This window comes from Neolamprologus multifasciatus, chromosome 3 (assembly GCF_963576455.1).
Source record: "Neolamprologus multifasciatus chromosome 3, fNeoMul1.2, whole genome shotgun sequence".
In the NCBI taxonomy this organism is placed as follows: Eukaryota; Metazoa; Chordata; class Actinopteri; order Cichliformes; family Cichlidae; genus Neolamprologus; species Neolamprologus multifasciatus.
The window spans coordinates 2019985-2046300 of record NC_140441.1 but is presented as its reverse complement, the minus strand read 5'-3'; the positions used below and the strand labels follow the sequence as shown (position 1 = coordinate 2046300).

Sequence of the window (26316 nt, the reverse complement as noted above, 5' to 3'; positions counted from 1 at the left end):
TCTCTCTGCTTTGGTCTCTTTCTAGACTCTTCAGCAACAACATCGTGCACAGAGCAGCCTTCAAAGAGCACATGCAGTTTGAGATCTGGTGAAGCACTCGTCATCATCTTTAACATCATCGTCATGGTCGTCATCATCAGGGAGATGTAGTTTTATGGTCTCAGTAAAAACTCTCGCAATTGCTTCATACTAAGCGCGTCTCATGTTTCTGCTGATTTTTATTTTATGGAGATCTGAAGCCATCTAGTGGTCATCCCAATACTTACACATCAGGTTGTATTATTGTGATTAAAATATTTTCAATTAGTGAAAAAACAAAATGAGGCTGTAACAGTTTTATTGTACAGTTGTGAGTCGGCTTTGTTTATTATTGGTACTTTTGCAATAACTGTACTGATTTTTGTGTACTCGCACAAAAATGTTGATTCCATGAAATACAAACAGATACTGAAAAGTGTAACAGCTGAATTGTTTATTGAACAAATAATGAACAAGTTCTCACAATCATCTCTTTCTGATGGAATGTCATATATCAGTAATAACATATATCACATATATGTGTGTGTGTGTGTGTATATATATACGTGTATATATATATATATATATACGTGTATATGTGTGTATATATATGTGTGTGCTGGTATCACTGGTGAGCCAACACTTCCTTGTTGGATGCAGATTTCAGGGCTTCCTTTTGCTCCTCCGTTATAACTGTTCTCTCTTCTCAACAAATGATGACACAAAGGAATCAGCAGTGACAAAGATGATGCTGAAGAGAAGCACACATTTCACACATATAACAGACCAGTCCAGTTACACACACCTCTGCTTGACATTAGGCCTCAAACAAAGACACAAAACACTAACTTGACTCTAAATAGAAGAAACGAGCAGCTTTTTCTGTTCTGTGCTTATTTATATTTGACACACATGCTTCTCTTTGTGCAAACACACATTGCACTATAAGGGTAACCTAGCACACAATGACTGGACAGCACAGCTGATGATGCTGGGAGATCCTATACGAAGCAACACAGAAACACTGAGAACAAAACTTTAAACATTGATTATATTGAGATAAGCAGCCGACCCAGTCTGGATAAAGGCGAGCAGCTGGGACCGCTGCTGCACCAAAAACAGGTTTCAGTGTTTCCATGTGTGTGTGTGATGTCTTTACTTATACTGGTCAATAGACTTTAGTGAACACATTATTGAAAGGTGTTACACATAAAATAAAAACAGTTTTTCAAGTATCTTTATTCCTCTGAAGCAGCTGCATTATAACCAATTTGGTATTTTGTGGCCATTTAAAACAGCCTTAAATAACTGTTGTTTTATTTGTTGCAGTTTCTGCTCCTCTTGGACAGACGACTCTTGAAAAGAGATTTTTGAATTTCAATGTGACTTTAACTGGATAAATATCGGATATATAAACGTCTGCAACAAACTGATTCCAGCTTCTACCTCATGATAGGAATGTTTTTGTGGCTCAAGATGACCTGATATCTTTCATGATGGATACATTTGATATGTTTCACATATTATAGACCAACAAGTTATTCATAGCAGTTTAAATACGGGGAGTCACTTTTGGGCCCAGCAGATAAAACAGAGCCAATATTTCCTTCTTTATTTAAGTGACGTGTGTCACAGATGTGACCTAGTAAAGTGTAGCTGAACATTAGTAACGTTATTAACACTCTCATGGCATGCTTTGAAGTTAGCGTCAGCTAAAGTAATATACTAGCAAAAAACTATTTCCAGGCTCAACTTCCATCATACAGATGATGGTTGTGGCATAAGAGTGACGTTCAGAAGCCTTTTCATTATGAAATCTGTTTCTGTTCATGAGGAAATCATATTCAAACTGATTAAATAGACATTTTTCAGTAGTTAGTGTGACATGTTAAAGGATTACTGAATATAAAAGGGTTCAGTTAATACTAATTCATATTAGTTGATATACAGAAAAAATTATGTAAATATGGTAAGAAAATGGTTAAGAGGTTATTATTTTTCATGTTATATTAATGGCTTTCATTTTATTTAAGAGAACTGTGACCTATACATCACTGATCGGTTAGAAAGCCTTTTCTGGGATTGATTAGTAGTGTCACTATTCTCCACCAGGGGGCTTTCGCGCGCTCTCCTCATTGCAATAAACAACTGCATGAGAGACGCAAGTCAAAATCACTCTTGTGATTCTTTTCCCCGTTTTCAGGTAAAGGTGTTTAAAAGTTCATATATAGGCAATCTGTACATTGTTAAGATATTTAACCCTTCATTGTTTTGTAAGCTTTAGAAGCATTATATCACAGTCGTTTTGTGCACAGAGACACGGTGGTTTTGAGCCTCAGTTTGGTACTGTATAATGTCCATTGAGCTAACGGCAGGAGCTAGAAACGTTGCTATTGTCAACCATTTTGTCAGGAAATTTGTTCAGGTATATGTATAGTAAACACTTTATCATTTTGGTTTATTATTTAGCTTTTCCTTCCACCATGTGACATTAAGCAATACAGAATGTGAAACATTTATGTTCATTTTGATTGCAATAAAGAACTGCATGAGAGATGCAAGTCAAAATCACTCTCGTGATTCTTTCCCCGTTTTCAGGGGTGTAACATTAGCTGCTATGCGCCCATCTCAGTGTGAAGTGGAGTCTGTCTGTACTGGATCTGGATTCATCATCGTCCCTCCAACAGCGATCCGGCTAACCAATTGGTGATAATGACCTACTGAGCCTGCTAGCAGGTGCAGGAGGGCCAATCTCAGCCACAGCTATGAAGCTGATAACTGCTAATAACACCCATTGATGGACTGATAACATGAATATTAAATGTCAATTCCTATCAAAGTAAGAGCTTTTTTAAAAACTCAGACTAAGGTCTTATTTTGAAAGCCAGATTTTGTTGAAGCTGTTTCCTGGAGGAGGACCCTGAACAATTAGAAAAAGCAGATTTAAAAACACTTCATCTCATCTGTGCTCATTAAACTGACATCATACAGTTCATCTTCTCACCAGCAGAGGACCACAAATCACCATCAATGAAGAGTTCAAGGAGATGTTAGTGACATCAGAGCTGTACGTATTGATCTGATCAATATGGAAGTTCATGTTTCTTTGATTGGATCGGTTTTTAAGTCTGAGCTCATTAAAATGAATCCAAATGTTTGATTTCTCTTTCTTAATGGGATGAAAATGCAGAGGAGCTGGTTGTGAACTGAGCTTCAGAGAAACACAACATACTGGTATTCACTGTGCAGCGTTGAGTGGAAAAAGACAGAAAAACAGCATGTGGATCCTGGAATAATGGGAGTTTACATCTTTAAAGGACTGGAGAGGAAGAAGTTTACAAGGAATCATTCAGAACAGTTTAAAACATCAACTGATTGAATCCATGAATCTGAATCTGAAAATATGTTTCTGAGTGAAAGAGACAGACATGTACAGATTGAACTACCTGTTCAACAGTCAGTGTTTCTCTGACAGCAGACACTCTTTACACTCCACTCAGTACAGGGACACTGAGGAACCAGGATTTAACCTAAATCCAGGATAAAGAAGTTCAGTGAATGTGGTTTTGAAGGTGTGGAGGTGGATCAGAGTGTCAGAGGAGACTCTGTAGAAGGACAGAGTGCCAGCAGGACAGTCCACATACACTGCTACTCTGTTAGAGACAGAGGAGGAGGAGGAGATGGATGTGTATCTTTTATTTTGCCAGACACAACGAGGACCATCACCAGCGCAGTGCAAACTCCAGGACTGATCATTGTGTCCAAACAAACAGTCTTCACTGTTTCCTTTTCTTCCGATTTGTCTGTAACTCACTGATATATAAATGTTTCCTCTCCACTCGACTTCCCAGTAACAGCGACCAGTCAGACCATCTCTACACAGAAACTGAGGATAAACATCAAATCTATCTGGATGATCAGGATATGACTGAACCTCCTCCACACGTGTCACCTTCCTGTTGTTGTCAGACAGTTGGAGCTTTGTGTTCACCGTGTTTGTGTCGATTGTGAGTTGACAGGAATCTGATGAAGAGAACAAACACAATCCAGCTGCAGTTATTGATCCATCATCTGTTCATTGATTGACAATTTGATGATGACTCCTCACATCAAAGATGTGAATGAATCACAATAAAAACACACTTACACTTCCTCAGACCTGGTCTCAACCATTGGACTCCAGCAGGCTCCACCCTGAAAGGAGGAGGGGGGTCAGACCAGCACAGTCTCTTTCAGCATGCACACATGGACATTACATGGCTCTCATACACATACTGTTAGACACTGATAAAGGAACAGTCCAACATTTTCACAAATACACTTCAATCCATATGTGGATCAAACTGCTGATGACTGGACTGATCCTGGATCTGTCAGTGCACTACTGTATTAAATGAAATATGACTGATTCACACGGTCACCTTCACTATCTTTATATTCTTCTTCTGTTAAGCTGGAAAGGACACCTCCCTGCCTTTGCTGCCAGCTGTTTTTTTCCTTTTGGTGTCAGTGTTGTTACTGTACATCTATACAGTACTGTACACACTGACAACATAAAGCAGAGCTCATGCAACCATGGTAACTGAACAGCTCGTCTGACGCAACCAATGACAGTTAAGGAGTTGAGTAATGTGAATATTATCATCTGATTAGCAGGGTTAACTGCTCTGATTAGCGTTGTTAGCTGCTATTGCTAATTTGAGGTGAATTAGCATTAGTAACTAATGACAAGACAGTTTTCCTTGCTTTATATGAATGTGAGTAGCTAACGATAAGTAGTCTGTCATTAGTGGCTAAAGCTAATTTGAGGTGAATAAGCATTAGCAGCTAATGTGTATACCCCCTTTTTTCCTTTTTTTATAACAATGTGAGCAGCTAATGCTAAGTAGGCTGCTGTTAGCAGCTAATGCTAATTTAAGGTGAAAAAAAACAGCTAATGATAATACCTTCCCTTTCAAGCAACCTAAAGAAGTCCAGACGCTTTTCTTTCCAAGCTCCTTAGACTATGATGACCTGGATGAGTGAGAACCTTCAGACACCTTTTTCCCTGGCTTTCTAACAATCTTAGCAGCTAATGCTAAGTAGGCTGCTGTTAGCGGCTAATGCCAATTTGAGGTGAATTAGTATTAGTCGGTAATGCTAATACTGTTTTCCCTTGCTTATTAACAATGTCAGCAGCTAATGCTAAGTAGGCCACTGTTAGCAGCTAATGCAAATTTGAAATAAATTAACATTATCCACTGATGCTAATACTGTTTTCCCTTCCTTTTTAACAATGTGAATAGCTAACGCTAATACCCTTTTCCCTTGTGTTATAAAAGTGTGACTAGCTAATGCTAAGTAAGCTGCCATTAGCAGCTAATGGTACTTTGATGTGAATTAGCATTAACTGCTAATGCTAATACTGTTGTCCCTTCCAGTTCCAGTGCCAGACAGGACAGGTAAAAACAAAAACAAAACAACCATCTCCACTGTGGAGTTTAGTTGTCTGCAACAAAAAGAAATGATAAAGGACCAAACTCATTTTATTTCTACTTTTTACTCATTACTGTATGATCATAGTAGCTGTACAGTCGTGCTATTCAAAAATGGGAAGATCTTAATAATCAATACACAGAGGAGGATTGGAAAGAAGCCATTAATATAATTAGGTCTACTTTCACTTGCAACCCCCTGCTAGAAACCCAGAACAAAATTTTGCACCGCCTATATGTAGCTCCTAATGTTTTACATAAGATTATACTTTGTTTCCACTTTATTTATCAAATGTCAAAAATGTTTACATATTAGAGCCATTTCTTATATTTTGTAAGTGTTTTGTAATATATTCTGTTATTTAATTAGCTCAGTCTGTTACTATTGTTGTCTTGGAGCAACTGGAGCCACATAATTTCGTTAGGGATTAATAAAGTATCCTGATTCTGATCATTTTAGGGTCTACCTTACAGATTTAGCATTGTATAAATAAAATTGAATTGCATTAAATTTAACTTTTTATTATCAGCAGCAAGCCACAGACCGAGTCCGGCAATAGTCCAGCACAGAAATCACATGAACTTGTGCATTAAAACATGTTAGTGGATTATCCTCCAATAAAATCAGTATATTTTGGATGTATGTACAGATTAGGCCTGGGTATGTGATACTGTTTGCAAACACAAAATATTAACCAGGAACAACTGATTTATTTTCCATCATTTAAGCTGGCTAATAAAAGCAACACCTCATCTCCTAATGCATTTACCTGTCCAAGTCTACACAGGTGTATCTGACATGTCTCCTCTAAAAAACAGACTTCTCCACTCTTAAGGTCTATAGTCTACATCCTATATCCAAAAACTGCCCCCACTAATTCATTATTTCCCCGAGCTTTCCTTATCTCTGATTCTAAGCAGGCTGCTGGGTGCATGGTGTTCCTCCTCCTCCTGAAAAGGTGAAAACCCTTCTTTCGGGTGCCTTCTTTCAGTCACATACATCAGTCTGTCCACTGCCATTCTTTCCATGACTTTCCCTAGATGAGAAATTAGAGCTACAGGCTTATAACCTGTGGTCTTAGTGAGGTCTTTCCTTGGTTTCACCATTGGAATTATTAGAGCTTCTTTCCAGCTTCCTGTCATATTCTATTGTAAACGAGCAGCAGAGCATTCAGTCCATCCTCTAACACACCTGATCCTTCTCAGGGGAAGTCATTTTCATGCATTTAATTTACACACTGAAAACTGATTATTAGAACAATCCTCTTCTCCAGGAATTTCCTGGTTTAACATTTCATTTTTATTCCTTTATTTTTTTCCTCAAATGTCTCTTCATTACTTAAATTACTGATAAAATTCTTTAACCAGGATCTCTGCTTTTTCTTGTAGCTGCTTACTTCCTGTAGCTCCTTGATCTACTAATATTGGATAGTGTTGTTGTTTCCCGACATATATGTTCTTAACTGTACTCCATGCATTCTGAATTGGTGTAGTTCTTCCTAAAGTACTGTAGCAAGTACCTGCAAGAATGTACTTTTAGTTTTCCTAACGGTTTCCTCTCTACTACTGAGCTTTTTATATTGTGCTTCTTTTAAGCTGCCTGAAAGCTGTTTCTGTCCAGTACTGCTGTGTTACGTTCTTGATCTCACTATGGCACCATCATCCTCTGTACTCTGTACTCTTTAGCTACTCATTGGAGCAGGTTCCTGAACTGCATTTATCCTGTGCTTAGTCAGCTTTCTTGGATATCATCTCTGTCCTCCTCCAGCCTAACATTATCTAACCCATGCTTAACTTTAGACTTAATTATTCTCCACTAAGCCTCATCAAACTTCCACCTTTCTATTCCCCTCACTCTTTCTTAATCAGCTCTAAGTCCTATTTTACAAGTAATGGAATTGTGATCAATTGCCACTATTGCTTCCTGGTAAACTTCCCAGCTCTAAATTCCTGCTGTGCTCTGTCTTTTTTTTTTTTTTTTGGCCTGTCCCGTTTGGGTCTTTTGCCATCAGAATTACTAGGGAAAAGAAAGGGGAGAAAGAAAGAGGGAAAGAGGGAGGGGGATAAAGGGTAAAAAAACAAAAACCAACAAAATAAGCAGACAAAAAATACATATATGAATCACCTGGATCACCTGTTGAGAAAGAAAAAAGAGAAAACAAGCAGAAAAAAGAGCAACACAATAAACAACATCACAATGATCTATGGGAATATAACAGTAAATACTAAATATTAAACCTGCTGTGTTTCTTGATCCTGATTTTAAATCCAGCAAAGACTCTTTCCCTAAGCTGACAGTGACCAGAGTCCCTGTTCATTCAGACTGACTAATTTCTTCTCATCTATGAGCTGCCCAATCACCTCACCATTTCCATGTGTTCTTTGTCCTCCCCAGAGTACAATGTGAGCACTTAAGTGTCCACACAGCATTATCTTCTTACTCTTGAGGCATTTTGATGTTTTTAAAACAGTGAACTTGTAGGGTTTTTTGCGAGGATTCTCATGGTTTATTACAGTGAGAGCTTCCCTACCTAACCATATTCCTATTTCCAGGTGCTCCAACAGCAACATCAAGCCTATCATATATCACTATACCCATGTACAACTAAATCTAATCTTGGCGTAAATCACGTTTCCTGAAAACAGATAACATGTGAAAAACTGCCTCTGCCAGTTTCTTCTCCTCAGTGTTTGATGTTTTCTTCACTTTCTTCTTCAGGTTGTTAGACGCACTTTCCAGAAGGCAGCAACACTTTCTGCACCCTCACATCCAGTTCTAACAGGTCACAAGCACTGGCTGGTTTCTTTGTCAGAAGCTTCCAGAAACAGGCACGTGGAACTATACAGGCTGTTGTTTAGTACCTCCACTACCGTCTTCTCTAAATTCCTTTATTTGTGGAATTAGTTTTAGTTGACACCTCCCTGTAGTTGTCAGTTTATACCGAATTTTTTTGTTCAGTGGTTTTTATCTCTTTTAAGTGTAACAATTTATCCTGTTTCCAGTGTTTGTACTGACCTAGGATAAATATGTCCTACACCTATCTGTACAGAAATTAGTCTAACCTGAATTGGGGTAACTGAAAAAAAAAAGAAGACTTTTTGACCATAGTACTGTACTGTTAAATATACTAAGATATATACAGCTTGTTAATGGAGAAGCTCTCGCTGGAGGCCTCCAACATTACTATCCCTACTTGATCAGTTACAAGAGTGTTTTTGTTGTGTGCAAAGGAAAAACTTATTATATATGTACTATATATTACATTTATAAAATGTATTATAAATGATTGTTCATTTCACATCTGCACGAAACAAACAGGAAATACGAGAAGGACATGGGAAATGTTTCCAGCTCTTCTTCCTCTATCAGACATTCTCTCCATACCTGAGAGTGTCCAGTTTCCACTGTGGATCCTTCAGACCAGCTGCCAGCAGTTTCACTATTGAGTCTCCTGGGTAATTGTAGCTCAGGTCCAGCTCTCTCAGGTGGGACGGGTTGGAGCTCAGAGCTGAGGCCAGAGAAGTACAGCCTTCCTCTGTGATCAGACAGCCTGACAGACTGCAGACACACAAAACAAACATCAATCAATGAACACACATATATGAACAATCACACTCATCCTACTGAGCAGTACTTGGCTACAGCTGGAAGGAGGAACTCATTTTTCCCAGGAAAAGACCTCCAGGGTTAGGGAGGGTTGACTTTTCCCTCACTTGCTTTATCATAAACCAATGTCTTCTGTCTAATCTTATAAGTAGAGAGAATGTCTATCTTTTCATTCAAAACTGTGAGCTGGTTCCACCAGCGAGGAGGTTGATATCTGAAGGGAGCACCTCCCATTTTACTTTCAGAAACTCAATGAACCAGAGGTCGACCAGCTGTCTGACAGTGAAGTGCCGCAATAGGGTAATGTAGGTGTATCAGATATGAAGACATATGGAGACAAGCTAATATGGGAGAAATATGTTCTCTCCATTTAAATTGTAATAATACTAATCACAGGAAGTTAGTACTATATTAATCTTTAGTATGCTCATTACAGGACATAATCTGGAAAAAAAAACAAACTCCAAGTCTAATTTTTACAAACTTTTACAAAAATATTTATAAACAGCAATTCAGAGTCTAAAATTGTATAAGCCTTAGCTTTTTAAGTAAGAATATGATACAAATTACAAATTATATGGAGTGAAAATGACTAAACTCTGACCTCAGAGTTTTCAGAGTACAATGTAGACTCTGCAGTTCTGCAGAAAGAAATTTGGCTCCTGAATCCTGAAGGTCATTGTCACTCAGGTCCAGCTCTCTTAGACAGGAGGATGGGCAGCTTAGAACTAAGGAAAGAGCTTCACAGCTTTTTCCTGAGAGGTTACAGAAATTCAGTCTGACAAAAAAAAACAAAAAAAAAAACACTGACTTTATAACAATTGATGATGCAATCAGCAGTTACCACTGTCAACATTTAATATTTCAGAAATGGTTGAAAATTTTGCCTTGTTTTAAACAGAAATGTGGCAGGTTACTGTTACTAAGGAATATTAAAAATGCTAAGCTACAAAAAAAGAAGATCTTTACTTTTAAACTAAAATAATTCAACATAAATAAATAAAATATTCACTAATCTGACCTCAGAACTTCTAGTGTACAATGTGGACTCTCCAGAGCAGCATTAAGAAGCTTCACTCCTGAATCCTGCAGACTGTTGTTACTCAGGTCTAACTCTCTCAGACTACAGGACGGGGAGCTGAGAATTGAGGACAAAGCTTCACAGCTTCTCTTAGAGAGGAAACAGCCACTCAGTCTAAAGAGAAAAGAAATAAAAATCAGTACAAGGGAAGTCCTTGTTAACAAAAAATCTAAAATGTCAGAAAAAAATTGATCATAAAATCACCATTATACCTCTAAACGGAAAAGCAACTGAGCAACTAGTACAATTAATTAGTAAGTAGGGCTGGGCGATATGGCCTAAAATTCCTATCGCAATATAATTTGAAGCATGTGCAGTAACGATATATATCGCGATATATTCTTTTCTTCTGTGTAACGTATTTTCCACACTATTAGGCACACTTAAAATCCTTTAATTTTCTCAAAAATCGAGAGTGTGCCTTATGTATGAATTCTGGTTGTGCTTACTGACCTCGAACCAATTTTGGCGTGCAGAAATCTGTTAAAAATGTTTTAGTACAACTTTGGTAAGTCGCACTGCTTGATGGATTGTCAGAGCATTACGGCTGCCGTAGTGAGGAGCTTCGCGGAGCAATCTGGGTCCAAAACTCCGTCCGTTTCAGGTCCCAAAGTCAAACGAACACTAAGAGTTAAAAACGGTCTAAATTATTTCATCTTTAATAAAATCATCAGGGTTGCTGCTTTATCAGGTGTAACAATTAAGTTTAACATCCATGCATCCATGAAAACAGAATTTATTAAATTTAACGGAGTTAGAAGTTAACAGGAAGTTAGCCCGCTAGTTTCCACCTAAACATGACATACCATGCAGATTTTTGAAACTAATTAAAACGTACAGCTCCAGCTGTACTACCACAAGCTACCACTTCCAACATAAATGAAGACAGAAAATTAAACAGCAGTGGCGTTTGTAGGGTTACTGAAGTTGGACTACCTGGTATATAATGTTGTGCTACGTGATTGCTAGCGACACAGCTATGCTAGCATAACATTAGCACAGTGAAGCTGGAGGATGAACACCAACTTTTTTTTCCAATTGATAAAAGGTAACGTGAGGGATTCTGGTGGTTAGGGACAAATGCAATCGTATAGCAGGATGCTATAGACGGGACAAACGTCAGGAAACTGAGATTATTCATCCACAATACGAGGTTAGTTATTAATACACTGCAACAAAATGGGAATAGTACAGCTGCGAGAGAATTCAACATTAATGAATCAATGTTACGGAAGTGGAAGAAGTGCAGTTTTTGGCTTTCCCCATATTTCAAAAGTGTTTCATCTCTTTGCTATGACTGTTACCCGGCATAATTTGCAGACGATAATGGTTGTAGCCGCTGCGATGTTTCGACCAAAACAGGCGCAGCTTGATGACATCATCAACATGCGCTATCGCGATAGAGCGGTATAGTCAAAATCTCTATCGTTGGCCAAATTTATATCGTTTCTATTGTATATCGTTTATATCACCCACCCCTATTAGTAAGTAAGTAAAATTTATTTATATAGCACATTTCACAGATAAAAATCACAAGATGCTTCACAATAAAATCAGAGATACAAATAAAATAATATAAAAGAGTGAAAAAAATAATTAAAAGCTCATTTGTATAAAAATGTCTTCAGCTGCTTTTTAAAGGAGACAATGGAGTCTAGACAACATAAAGACCATGGCAGGGAGTTTCACAGCCTTGGTGCCAGTGCCTGAAAAACCCGATCCCCACGTGTTTTACACCTAGTACGTGGGACCACCAAGTAACCTCTGACCTGACGACTTAAGTGCTCGGGATGAAGCATGAGGTTTCAACAGGTCAGAGATATACTGGGGAGACTCGACTGAAATGAACGGTCTAAAAAACTGATATTTGTTTGGACCAAAAAACACAAGGAATGGACATTAGACCAGTGGAAATCTGTGCTTTAGTCTGATAAGTCCACATTGGAGATCTTTGGTTCCACCCACCAAAAATAAACATTTTAAAAGTAAAGGGATAAGTATATATTTACTTACATGGCTTTGTTGGAGGCTTTGACCACTGGCAGCAGCCTCAGAAGAGCCTCCTCTGAAGCAGAGTATTTCTTCAGGTCAAACACATCCAGATCTTTTTCTGATGACAGTAAGATGAAGACCAGAGCTGACCAGTGAGCAGGAGACAGTTTATCTGTGGAGAGACTTCCTGATCTCAGGGACTGTTGGATCTCCTCTACTAGAGAACAATCATTCAGTTCATTCAAACAGTGGAACAAATTGATGCTTTTCTCTGCATATAGATTCTCACTGAGCTTCTTCTTGATGTACTGAACTGTTTCCTGATTGGTCTGTGAGCTACTTCCTTTCTGTTTCAGCAGACCTCGTAGGAGAGTCTGACTGGTCTGCAGTGAAAGACCAAGGAGGAAGCGGAGGAACAAGTCCAGGTGTCCATTTGGACTCTGTAAAGCCTTGTTCACAGCACATTGGTAGAAATTCTCTGCAGATACTCCTGTTTCAGACTTCTGGGAGTATGTCTGTTGTTCTTCCAGGAGATTGAGTCCAGAGTTGATGAAGGTCAGATGGACATGGAGAGCAGCCAGAAACTCCTGAACACTCAGGTGGATGAAGCAGAACACCTTGTCCTGGTACAGTCCTCTCTCCTCTTTAAAGATCTGTGTGAACACTCCTGAGTACACTGAGGCTGCTCTGATATCGATGCCACACTCTGTCAGGTCTGGTTCATAGAAGATCAGGTTTCCTTTCTGCAGCTGATCAAAAGCCAGTTTTCCCAGAGACTCCATCATCTTCCTACTCTCTGGACTCCAGTGTGGATCAGTTTCAGCTCCTCCATCATACTTGACCTTCTTCACTTTGGCCTGAACCACCAGGAAGTGGATGTACATCTCAGTCAGGGTCTTGGGAAGCTGCCCTCCCTCTCTGGTTTCCAGCACATCCTCCAGAACTGTAGCAGTGATCCAGCAGAAGACTGGGATGTGGCACATGATGTGGAGGCTTCGTGATGTCTTGATGTGGGAGATGATCCTGCTGGCCTGCTCCTCATCTCTGAATCTCTTCCTGAAGTACTCCTCCTTCTGTGGGTCAGTGAACCCTCTGACCTCTGTTACCATGTCAACACAGTCAGGAGGGATCTGATTGGCTGCTGCAGGTCGTGTGGTTATCCAGAGGCGAGCAGAGGGAAGCAGGTTCCCACTGACAAGGTTTATCAGCAGCACATCCACTGAGGTGGACTTTCTAGGGTCAGTCAGGATTGTAGTTTTGTGGAAGTCCAGAGGAAGTCGACACTCATCCAGACCATCAAAGATGAACACAACCTGGAAGTCTTCAAAGCTGCTTCCTGCTTCTTTGGTTTCAGTAAAGAAGCGATGAACAAGTTCCACCAAGCTGAACCTTTCCTCTTTCAGCACATTCAACTCTCTGAAAGTGAATGGAAATATGAACTGGATGTCCTGGTTGGCTTTGTCTTCAGCCCAGTCCAGGGTGTATTTCTGTGTTAAGACTGTTTTCCCAATGCCAGCCACTCCCCTTGTCAGCACTGTTCTGATTGGTTCATCTCTTCCAGGTGAGGCTTTAAAGATGTCTTCTTGTCTGATTTTTGTTTCTGGTCTGTCTGATTTCCTGGATGCTGTTTCAATCTGTCTGACCTCATGTTCATCATTGACCTCTGCAGTCCCTCCCTCTGTCATGTAGAGCTCTGTGTAGATCTGATTCAGAAGGGTTGGGTTTCCTGCTTTAGCGATCCCCTCAAACACACACTGGAACTTCTTCCTCAGTGCAGATTTAAGGTTACGATGACAAACTGCAGCTTGAAGCTCTGAATAACAATAGTAAAAAGACATTGTCAACAATCACTTCATGTTTTACAAAATGTCCCCAATAACTGACTGAATACATGTTGGTCCATCTCTTAAAACATTACTAAATGTTTGATTCATCCAGCAGCTTAAATTTAAAAAAAAAATCCTCTCACTGCTCTGCAGACATTCAGCTAGCTCCTCCTGCTTCATTCTTCTCAGAAAGTCCAGTGTTATCTTCACAAATGCTTCTCTGCTGCTCTTCTTCCACTCATCCTCCCGCTGACTCTCAAAGCATTCTGGGTAATCTGGACTCAGAACCTTCTGGATCTTCTTCAGCTCGTCCTTCACAAAAGTGATAATGTTGTTCTCCAGCAGCTGGAACAGAATACTTTATGAATGAGCCAATCAGACTGAAATCATGGAGCCAAACATCAGATCTCTACAAAGAGCAGCATGGAGATGACTGTGCACAGAATAGATATATTCAATTCAATTCAATTCAATTTTATTTATATAGCGCAAAATCACAACAAAAGTCGCCTCAAGGCGCTTATATAAAAGTAGTTGTTGTACATGTACAGACCATAAATATTGAGTCCAGGTGTGTTTGATGCTGCTGGGCAGACTGACCACTGGGAACCTCTGAGCTCTCCTGGTCTGCTCTGTGGAGGAATCATGAAGAATTAGTTCACAGGATAACGACCTAGCAGTACTTTTACCCACTTTAACTGATACAGCTATCTCAGGTCCTCTCTGGGGCTGTGCAGTTAACCTCTTGGTAGAGAAACCTAACAGAGGACTGTAAAAATGCTCCGCTCTTCTACCCTCTGTTCTTTTTTCCCTTTTCTGGGATGCAGCAGCCAGGTAGAGCTTCCAACCTGATCCGGTGGGGAGGTGTGGGATGCCAGATCAGGAGCCACCTTTCCGGCTCTCCTCTCTCCAATCTGTCTCTTTTATATCACACATAGCGTACATTTATATCCCGCCTGCAAGATCATTTTATATAGATTTATTATATTGTTATGCATGGCTTGGCCATATGAGGTGCTATTAACACACAAACTACAGACCCGATAAGGCAGCACTACAGCCTCCATGCCGAATGCTAGGCTACCTGGGAACATTCCCGCGCCAATCAAGTCAAAGTTCTGTTATTGCGAAGCTAGCCCCTCACAATGGCGAAGAGAAAAGTTGATTCTGAAAGCAGAGCCTTTCAGCACCGGTGGGTGACTGAATATATGTTTACAGACATTGCTGGTAAACTTGTGTGTCTTATTTGTGGAGCTAATGTGGCTGTAATTAAGGAATTTTATTTAAGACGGCACTACGAGACAAAATATCAGGATAAGCTGAAAAACCTAAATGCAGGGCAGAAAATACAGAAAGTAGAAGAGCTAAAGAAGAATCTGACATTTCAGCAGACATTTTTCACCAGAGCAAAACGACAAAGTGAAGCTGTTGTTTTACTGTAAGTTTTACTGTAGCAGAGGAGATAGCCAAATCAGCCCAGCCATTTACCGAGGGAGAGTTTCTGAAGAGCTGCATGATGAAGGTGTGCGACGTCTTGTGTCCAGACAAAACGCAGATTTTGGCAGGCTGAGGAGAAATACGATTGCTGATCGGGTTTGTGAGATGGCCACTGATTTAAGAACACAGTTGTGTGAAAGAAGCAAAAACGTTATTAAATACTCTCTTGCTGTGGATGAAATTACAGACATGATGGACATTGCACAGCTGGCCATCTTCATCTGTGGATTACACTCCAATTTGCGCGTTACAGAGGAAATATTGGACATTAAATCAATGCACGGGACAACAACAGGATAAGACATTTTTAAAAATGTATGTCAAAGTTAAACTGACATGAAACTGCCTTACTGACTTACAACAGATGAAAAAAGTGGACTAGTTGGCAGGATGTGAGTAAAGATGCAGGAGGAGAACTGTACTGGTGAGTTAACAACATATCACCAGGAAAGGCTGTGTGGTAAAGTCCTAAAAATGAAGCATGTAATGATCACTGTAACGCAAACCGTAAATTTTATCTGAGGTAAAGGTTTAAATCACCGTCAATTTCAGTCTTTTATGCGGGAAATAGATTCAGAGTTTGCCGACATTCCTTATCATACAGAGGTCCGTTGGCGCTTTGGTGACTTTGAAGCACAAAAAGAGAATTTCAAGCTGCTTCGCAACCCATTTACAGTTGAGGTGGAAACTGAACCTGTGCAGATTCAGATGGAGCTGATTGAGCTGCAGCGTAATGGGACACTCAAGGCAAAGTGCGACAGTGAAGGGCCCGCACAGTTTATTCGTTCCATTTCCGAAGCAATGCCCCAGCTCCGTCTACATGCGACTCGAACCTTGTGTATGTTTGTTGGCACATATCTGTGTGAGACGCTGTTTTCAGTGATGAAGATTAACAAAACAGCACACAGGAGTCATCTCACTGATGAACACCTGCAGTCCATCCCGAGGATCTCTACAGCAAGACCTCACACCAAACCTAAATGAACTTGTTGCCAAAAAAGATGCTAAGCATCAAGCTCTAACAAAATGACATAAGAGCAAAGAAAACTGAATCTTATGATTTGTTGTTATTTTAACTTTTGCTGAAAAGTAGAAATTTTATTTATATTTCCAGTTGTGTTTTGTTTTTTTGCATCATCTTCATATTTTGAATTTGTATCATTTTGACAGGAGATATTTTTATGAAGAGCAAAATATTTTAAGTTTATTTTATTTTTTATAAAATGGAATAACAATGGAATAACAAAATCTCAAAAGCAAGAAAATCTCATTGTTTTGATTTTTTGTTATTTTAGCGTTTACTTAAAAACACAATTTTCATTTATTTTTTCTGGGGTTTTTGGCAGCATGTTCATATTTCTAACTTGCATAATTTTGACAGGATATATTTTTATGGAGAGCAAAATATTTAAAGTTAAAGATAATTTTTTTTCTGGAATAATATTCCTGTCTGTTTTTATTCATATTTATGTTTTAAAAACATTGTTCTAATGTGTTCAATAAATATTTATCGAAAACTGATTCTAGAGTTTTTATCTTTAAGTATACAAATTATTATCCTAAATTTTCCCTGATCCAAGCTGTTGTGCCCCAGTGCTTTAAAATTACCACCATGAGACCTGTACCAAGGACAGCTACAGCCTCAAAGCTAAAAGACTACAGCCCAGTAGCACTTACTCCAAATATCATGAAATGCTTTGAGCAGCTAGTCCTGTTTTACATCAAGAACCAGTTTCCCCCCAAACTGGACCCACTACAGTTTGCATTCCACACCGATCAACTGACAATGCGATCTCATTGGCAGTCCGCTCAGCCCTATACACTTGGATCAACGTAACGCCCACATAAGAATGCTGTTCATTTATTTCAGCTCAGCTTTCAACACTGTCATCCCCCATGAGCTGATTAGCAAGGTGGACCTCAGACTCAGCACCTACACCTACAACTGGATCCTGGACTTCCTCACTGGTAGACCCCAGACTGTACAGGTTGGAAAATATAAGATGTCTTGTTTAACTGTTCTCTTTTGTGTTAACCTTTGTAAAATTCTGAGGATCATTCAGCTTATATTTATCCAGGAAAACACAAACATCTAAATGCATTTGGACCTTAGGGTGGAGCTGTCACTTGGTGTTCGCTCTCTCTGCAGTAGAGTATCACTTCCTGTTTCTGTTCCAACACACAGTGGTGTTTTTGAGTAGCTTATCTGAATAGCAATTTAATTAAAAACTTTTAGATAACTTCTTCTTCATATTATAATCTTCATGTGCTTCATCCGAAGCACACTCTCTGTGTACTAGCTACCTAATTTACAGCCAAAGTATTTACTCACTGTGTCTTTACTGTTTCGCTAGCTTAGCTTAGCTCGTAGCTGACTCGTTAGCACCATGGCTACTTCACCTGTCCCTCCTGCACTTTCCTGCTCATTGTGTCAGATGTTTAGTTACTCCTCGGCCTCCTTTAGCAGTAATGATAATTATAACAAATGTATCATATTTGCAGCTCTGGAGGCCAGGATTACTGAATTGGAGATTCAGCTTCACACCCTTCATTCACCTGTAGCTAGCCAGGCCCCTGTAGCTGGTGCAGCCAAAGATCGCGTAGGCACCGCTAGCTGTTCCCCGGCAGATCCCAAGCAGCTGGGGAAAGAGGGCGGCTGGGTTACTGTGAGGAGGAAGCATAGTCTTAAACAGAAGCCCCAGGTACACCACCAACCTGTTCATGTGTCTAACCGTTTTTTCCCACTCGGCGACACACCCGCCGGGGGTCAAACTCTGGTAATTGGTGATTCTGTTCTCAGACATGTGAAGCTAGAGACACCGGCAACCATAGTCAATTGTCTTCCAGGGGCCAGAGCAGGCGACATTGAAGGAAATTTAAAACTGCTGGCTAAGGGTAAACATAAATTCAGTAAAATCATAATTTACGTCGGCAGTAGTGACACCTGGTTACGCCAATCGGAGGTCACTAAAATCAATATTGAATCGGTGTGCAACTTTGTCAAAACAATGTCGGACTCTGTAGTTTTCTCTGGTCCCCTCCCCAATCAGACCAGGAGTGACATGTTTAGCCGCATGTTCTCCTTAAATTGCTGGCTGTCTGAGTGGTGTCCCAGAAATGATGTGGGCTTCATAGATAATTGGCAAACCTTCTGGAGGAAACCTGGTCTTGTTAGGAGAGATGGCATCCATCCCACTTTGGATGGAGCAGCTCTCATTTCTAGAAATATGGACACATTTATTAAACCCCCCAAAATATGACTATCCAGAGTTGGGACCAGGAAGCAGAGTTGCAGTCTTACACGCCTCTCTGCAGCTTCTCTCCTCCTGCTACCCCCCCAAAAACCCATCTCCATAGAGACTGTGTCAGCTCCCAAAAAGACAAAAAACAAACTAAAAACCAGCAACAAACAACTTAACCCTCTCAGGCTGAAATTAAGTTTTTTGTTGCTAATGCAAACCAAGTCCTGCAGTGTTACTTCTGAGTAAAAAAAAAAACTCATAAAATATGTATGTGGGGTAATCAGGTTGTTAGTTTTTAACTGTTGCAAATTGGCAACGTCTGCCTTGAGAGGGTTAAACATAAACAATTACAAAGAAAGAAAAATACTGTATCCACATCTGAACCAAAGAGTAAAACAGTGAAATGTGGATTATTAAATATTAGGTCTCTCTCTTCCAAGTCTCTGTTAGTACATGACTTAATAATTGATCAACAAATTGATTTACTCTGCCTTACAGAAACCTGGTTGCAGCAGGATGATTATGTTAGCTTAAATGAATCAACACCCCCCGAGTCATTCTAACTACCAGAAATCTCGAAGCACAGGTCGAGGGGGCGGTGTGGCAGCAATTTTTCACACCAGCCTATTAATTAACGAAAGACCAAGACAGACTTTTAATTCATTTGAAAGCCTGATGCTTAGCCTCGTTCACCCCAGCTGTGAAACTCAGAAACCAGTCTTACTTGTTATCATCTATCGTCCACCTGGGCCTTACACAGAGTTTCTGTCTGATTTCTCAGACTTTATATCTAATTTAGTTCTGAGCTCAGATAAAATAATTATTGTGGGTGATTTTAACATCCATGCAGATGCTAAGAATGACAGCCTCGACATGGCATTTAATCTGTTATTAGACTCAATTGGTTTCTCTCAAAGTGTAAAAGAACCCACCCACCACTTTAATCACACTCAGAATCAGAATCAGAATACTTTATTGATCTCTGGGGGAAATTATTTTTTTGTTACATTAAAAAAAACATTTTGCCATTATAAACCAACATTAACAAGACAGACAATACACTAACTAAGAATAGTACAATACACACACACACACACACACACATATATAAGTCACTTATTAATAAATAGCTGGAAAGGAAACGTGTAGTTGTAGCAGTAACCAGTGTGTTAAGTGGATGGGTTGTACAGAGAGATGGCCACTGGCAGGAAACTCTAGATCTTGTTTTAACATATGGCATAGAAACTGAACATTTAACAGTGTTTCCTGGAAACTCTCTCCTGTCTGATCATTTCCTGATAACATTTACATTTACAATAATTGATTACGCAGCAGTGGAGAGTAGACTTTATCATGGTAGATGTCTTTCTGAAAGTGATGTAACTAAGTTTAAGAATATAATCCACCCACTGTTATCATCGTCAATGCCCTGTACCAACACAGAGCAGAGCAGCTATCTGAACGCTACCCCAACAGAGGTCGATTATCTTGTTAATAATTTCACCTCCTCACTACGTACGACTCTGGATACTGTAGCTCAGTGAAAACTAAGGACTCAAATCAGAAGTACCTGACTCCGTGGTATAATTCTCAAACACGTAGCCTAAAGCAGATAACTCGTAAGCTGGATAGTAAATGGCTTGTCACAAGTTTAGAAGATCATCATTTAGCCTTGAGAAATAGTTTGTTGTTTTATAAGAAAGCCCTCCGCAAAGCCAGAACAGCTTACTACTCATCACTGATTGAAGAAAATTAGTTAAATTGCAGGAATGTCTTAAAGACATAAAGACCTCGATGGCTGCTAACTTTCTGCTTCTTAATTCAGATCAAACTGAGGTTATTATACTCTATATATTATACTATATATATACTATATATTATGCCCTGAAAAGCTTAGAAATATGGTATCTAAGCAGATTCTTACTCTGGATGGCATTACCTTGGCCTCCAGTAACACTGTGAGGAACCTTGGAGTCATTTTGGACCAGGACATGTCCTTCAATGCACATATTAAACAAATATGTAAGACTGCTGTTACGTGCCAAGAGATGTGGCTTTGCTTTTGTGTTCTTTTTAACTTTTTATCTTTCAGGTGTCAAGCCTGAAAGCCAAGTATAAAGCGCTTTGAGTGCTCAGAAGAGTAGAAAAGCGCTATATAAGAACCAGTCCATTTACTATTTACAAGCCTCCACCAGTGGCCAGTTCAAAGTTGATTGGCATGTGTCTATTGGCTGGTCTGGGCACAGTTGGCCAATCACTCTCTGGGGATCACTACAAATGAGCAGCCCCCTGGCCAGCTGGTGGCTGCTGGCTTCTGTCTTATGACAAACATTTGTGTTGGGTTTGCGCTGGTTTAGAGACTTATTCCCATCTCTAAAACAAGCCAGACCACCGATCGATCGGTTTTACTTGCTAGCAAGGGAAGGATCTCAGACCACACCAAAGACCAGCCCCCGCTTGCAGCCTTTTTATTCTGTGACACACAGTTTACACCAACACCCATTGTAAACCACCCCCATGGTCACAAAAGGTTAAAACACTGTGTGTGTGTGTGTGTGTGTGTGTGTGTGTGTGTGTGTGTGTGTGTGTGTGTGTGTAGTTGCACGTGAGTGAGTGTGTGTGAGTTTGTGTGACTTCCTGCTGATCACAAAAGGGTCATCTCCCCCATCCTGTATATGGCTTAACCCCTCTAACGGTCTCACCATACACAAACACAGATGAGGTCGAAAATGGCAAGTAAAACTTTCTCACTAAAAAAGAAGCAGAACCCTCACACAGGATGTGCCTACAGTTACACTATTTCCCCCCCTCAACAGGCTGGGGAGGGGAACAGAAACAGAAGAATGTCTTTGATCCTACAGTTTGAACTAATTATTACAAATTTAATAATTAATTAATTAATTAATAACACAATGACAACATTTAACTATTTCAACCTAACAATTGATTGTGATTGTCCAGTGCTGCTGTCTCCTTCCTGCCTTTGCCTCCACCATGGTGGGGGGGATGTAACACTGCTTTCTTCCATTTGCGCAACATCTCTAAAGTTAGAAATATCGTGTCTCAGAGTGACGCTGAAATACTAGAGTATTTAAAAGTAGAATGGGAGGCAGAGCCTTCAGTTTTCAGGCCCCTCTTCTGTGGAACCAGCTTCCAGTTTGGATTCAGGAGACAGACACTATCTCTACTTTTAAGATTAGGCTTCAAACTTTCCTTTTTGCTAAAGCATATAGTTAGGGCTGGACCAGGTGACCCTGAATCCTCCCTTAGTTATGCTGCAATAGATGTAGGCTGCCGGGGGATTCCCATGATGCATTGAGTTTTTCCTTTCCAGTCACCTTTCTCACTCACTATGTATTAACAGACCTCTCTGTATTGAATCATATCTGTTATTAACCTCTGTCTCTCTTCCACAGCATGTCTTTGTCCTGTCTTCCTTCTCTCACCCCAACCAATCACAGCAGATGACCCCGCCCCTCCCTGAGCCTGGTTCTGCCGGAGGTTTCTTCCTGTTAAAAGGGAGTTTTTCCTTCCCACTGTTGCCAAAGTGCTTGCTCATAGGGGGTCATATGATTGTTGGGTTTTTCTCTGTATCTACTGTACAATATAAAGCACCTTGAGGCGACCGTTGTTGTATGAATTGAATTGAATTGAATTAAATTAAAACAGCTCATAATGGTTCTCTTACCTCACTGGTTCATTACTGAAGTTTGGATTGCTATCTTTGGACCAGTCACTCCTCACAGATGGGAATCTAGACCTGACTTCCTCTTCCTCGATCATCATCTTGTTGTGGACTTCAGTCATTCTGAGAGGTAAACCACAAACACTCAGTGAGCGATCCACATCGGGGATTCAAGGAAAACCTGATCTTAGTTGCTGACTCTGAAATTTAAGACCTTTCAATAATAAAAACAAAAAAAGCAAGAAAGACTCTCATGTTTGAAACAGGACAAAATAATAGGAACACCTGTGAGTATGATCATGTCATATCATGTCAGCTCACTGCAAAGTCCAACTTCAGTATGAAACTATATTACAGTGGGATGCTAAAGTCTGGGCAACCTTGTTAATAGTCATTATTTTCCTGTATAAATTGTTGGTTGTTCCAATAAAAAAATGTCAGTTAAATATATCATATAGGAGACACACACACAGTGATATTTGAGAAGTGAAATGAAGTTTATTGGATTTACAAAAAGTGTGCTGTTGTTGTTTAAACAAAATCAGGCAGGTGCATAAATCTGTTTCATTTTATTGATTCCAAAACCTTTAGAACTAATTATTGGAACTCAAATTGGCTTGGTAACCTCAGTGAAGTGAATACAATAATGAGAAAGAGTATTTAAGGGGGTTCATTGTAAGTTTCCCTCCTCTTTTAATTTTCTCTTTAGAGTAGCAACATCGGGGCCTCAAAACTACTCTCAAATGACCTGAAGGCAAAGATTGTTCACCATCATGGTTTAGGGGAAGGATGCAGAAAGCTGTCTCAGAGATTTAAGCTGTCTGTTTCCAAAGTTAGGAACATATTGAGAAAATGGAAGACCACAGGCTCAGTTCAAGTTAAGGCTCGAAGTGGCAGACCAAGAAAAATCTCGGAGAGACAGACGAATAGTGAGAACAGTCAGAGTCAACCCACAGACCAGCACCAAAGACCTACAACATCATCTTGCAGCAGATGGAGTCGCTGTGCATCGTTCAACCATTCGGCGCACTTTACACGAGGAGATGCTGTATGCGAGAGTGATGCAGAGGAAGCCATTTCTCCGTCCACAGAACAAACAGAGACGCTTGAGATTTGCTAAAGCAGATTTGGACAAGCCAGCTTCATTCTGGAATAAGGTGCTGTGGACTAATGAAACTAAAATTGAGTTATTTGGGCATAACAAGGAGCGCTATGTCATGGAGGAAAAAGAACACAGCAGTCCAAGAAAAACACCTACTACCTACAGTTATATATGGTGGTGGTTCTATCATGCTGTGGGGCTGTGTGAATGCCTTAACAAGTACAACGTTCTGGAACGGCCATCTCAGTCCCCAGACCTGAATGTTATTGAAAATCTGTGGTGTGAGTTAAAGAGAGCTGTCCATGCTCAGAAGCCATCAAACCTGAATGAACTAAAGATGTTTTTGTTTTTTTTAAAGAGGAATGGTCCAAAATACCTTCAACCACGATCCAGACTCTCATTGGAACCTACAGGAAGCATTTAGAGGCTGTAATTTCTGCAAAAGGCGGATATACTAAATATTGATTTCATTTCTTTTTTTGTGGTGCCCAAATTTATGCACCTGCCTGATTTTGTTTAAACAATTATTGCACACTTTCTGTAAATTCAATAAACTTCATTTCACTTCTCAGATATCACTGTGTGTGTGTCTCCTATATGATATATTTAACTGACATTTCAAGGATGCCTCCTGGGTGTGGTGTTCCGGGCATGTCCCACCGGGAGAAAACCCAAGCCTTGGTATTCCCCCGGACAAGCTGGAGGAGGTGGCTGGGGAGAGGGAGGTCTGGGCTTCTCTGCATAGGCTGCTGACCCCAAGACCCGGCCCCAGATAAGCAGAAGAAGATGGATAGATGGATGGATGGATGGATGGATGGATGGATGGATGAGTTTTATGAGTGAAAGTGAAATCTGTGCAGCAAACTTAGTGTTACCTCCTCTACCTTCCTACAACATACAGCACAACATGACTGATGGAAGAAAACATGAGCACAAGCATCACTTCCTGTTTGCTGAAGTGGATTTTCAGTTGTTTAGAAACCAAAAGATTGTTTTTAAGAGAGTTTAAATGGAATTGAGGGAATGACGTGTTTGCATTGCAAATTGTATCCAAAAACATCAAGCAGTTAAATCAAAGAGTTCATGTTACTAACAGCTCACCTCTCTGCTAGTGATGGGATTTCCGGCTCTTTTTAGAGATCCGGCTCTTTCGGCTCGGCTCACTAAAAAGAGCCGGCTCTTTCGGCTCCGAACCGGGTCTTCAGGTTGTTTGTTGCTTTAATTATTTAATCATTAACAATAATATAAAATTATGCAGAAAAGGAATTACTAATGTAAAAAAAGTGGTTTTATTTATGTGTTTATATATGGCCCCTAGAGACAAAGCACGTACAAACTCTAAAGCATATACAAACTCCAAAAAGCACGTACAAACTCCAAAACACATTTCTAGCGTTTACTGAACTTCCAAAACAGAGCTACCCAGATCACTTAAATTACACAATTGAAAACATGTGTGTATTGTTTGTGTATTTATAGACAAGCACTCATATTTATTCAAATAATTTAAAAAAAAAGTTCATTTACCTGTTACTACCACACACCAAATCCGGTTGTTGATACTTCCTGGCTTGTGTAGCCACTAGGTAACAAAAGCTCAACACTGCGCCCTAGAAACCTGGAGCACTTCTGTTGTCTTTTGTACGTGTTTTGGAGTTTGTACGTGCTTCTGAGTTTTTACGTGTTTTGGAGTTTGTACGTGCTTCTGAGTTTTTACGTGTTTTGGAGTTTTTACGCGTTTTGGAGTTTGTACATGCTTTATCTCTAAGGTCCACCATAAATATAGTTTATTTATTCACTCCACATAAAATGTAATAAATAAATCATATAATACAAAAAACAACAATTTACATTTTAAACTTTTAACTATTTCAATTTTCAGCTTTTTCCTTTTAAACAAATTTAACGTGAAACAACACAAAACACTGCAAACCACAACACAATTAAATATAGATTAAAATATTAAAACAAAAAGAAGATGCACATTCTCTGTCATATGGGCCTGCATGATTTCTGAATCCTTTATCATCTGCAACTGAAAATAGTGGATGATTACTATACCTTTCTAATGTGACATTGTTGTCCCTCGCTCTCTTTCTCTCTGGCTCTGTTCCTGTGCTACTGCCAGTGTAACTAACGCCCCTCCCCCCTCTGCCCAGCGCAAAGTACAGGCCGCGCATGCGGAGTTTAGCGGAAAAAAGGGCGAGAGAGAGGGTGAGAAAAAAAACAAAAAACCTCACGGCTCCCAATAAGGAGCCGGCTCGCATCGTTCACTTCAAAGAGCCGGCTCTAAGAGCCATTTCGTTCGCGAACGACCCATCACTACTCTCTGCAGCAGACACAGGCTGGACTTTAAAATTAATGGGACGATCTGCAGACCAATCACTCTTCAAGGACACACAGCTGGATTTAGGTTCATATTTACGTTTTGTTCCTCGTTTATTCCTGTGAATAATGATGGAGCAGTGATGTGAGTGCTGAGCTGTGACATGGAGAAGAGTCATGGCCAGTTAGAGATGGTCATCTCACCTCTGAGCTTTGGTCTGGCTCTCATGTTCCCCACACAGAGTGATTTTAGAGGGAGGGACTCCCTCCTCTCTGTCCTCACACTGATCCATGCTGCTCAATTCACATCAGCTCACACACACACACCTTCACCTGCAAAAGGAAACACAAATCATTCATGTGCACATCAACTGAAATCCTCCTTTCCATCACTTGTACTTTCCAAATATCAGCTGCTTCTTTCCTGCTTCATCTCAGTGTCAGCTGAGAGAATGACAAACCCACTA

At 39.9% G+C, this 26316-nt stretch overlaps 4 protein-coding genes across 12 annotated transcripts in view; 1 reads left to right on the top strand and 3 right to left on the bottom strand.

The window, feature by feature from the left end:
* LOC146521020 (uncharacterized) overlaps nucleotides 1-7546 on the top strand; it is a 34231-nt gene extending 26685 nt beyond the window's left edge. For all 8 annotated transcript variants that reach the window (XM_085154222.1, XM_085154220.1, XM_085154223.1 and 5 more), the window contains one exon: nucleotides 26-7546. In XM_085154222.1, the coding sequence (XP_085010348.1) occupies nucleotides 26-92 (67 nt within the window). In that variant the 3' untranslated portion in view covers nucleotides 93-7546. The remainder of the gene's footprint in view (nucleotides 1-25) is intronic.
* LOC146521018 (NLR family CARD domain-containing protein 3-like) overlaps nucleotides 1-26316 on the bottom strand; it is a 69507-nt gene that overhangs the window by 42101 nt on the left and 1090 nt on the right. The window lies entirely within an intron of this gene.
* Nucleotides 1584-26155, bottom strand: LOC146521019 (protein NLRC3-like). Of its 2 annotated transcripts, XM_085154245.1 has the most exons (11): nucleotides 26054-26155; nucleotides 25852-25969; nucleotides 22426-22547; nucleotides 14552-14630; nucleotides 14142-14343; nucleotides 12194-13985; nucleotides 10121-10294; nucleotides 9704-9877; nucleotides 8878-9051; nucleotides 4166-4212; nucleotides 1584-4041 (listed from the first exon to the last, which is right to left on the bottom strand). In XM_085154245.1, the coding sequence occupies exons 1-11, from the start codon at nucleotides 26140-26142 to the stop codon at nucleotides 3515-3517; spliced, it is 3498 nt and encodes a 1165-aa protein (XP_085010371.1). In that variant the 5' UTR covers nucleotides 26143-26155; the 3' UTR covers nucleotides 1584-3514. The 2 variants fall into 2 exon arrangements, with proteins under 2 accessions (XP_085010371.1, XP_085010372.1); XM_085154246.1 differs by lacking the exons at nucleotides 1584-4041; nucleotides 4166-4212 and adding an exon at nucleotides 7407-7509.
* Nucleotides 26053-26316, bottom strand: part of LOC146521017 (NACHT, LRR and PYD domains-containing protein 3-like) — a 55290-nt gene continuing 55026 nt past the window's right edge. The window contains exon 27 of the mRNA XM_085154228.1: nucleotides 26053-26182. The gene's annotated coding sequence lies outside the window, so the exon portion shown is untranslated. The remainder of the gene's footprint in view (nucleotides 26183-26316) is intronic.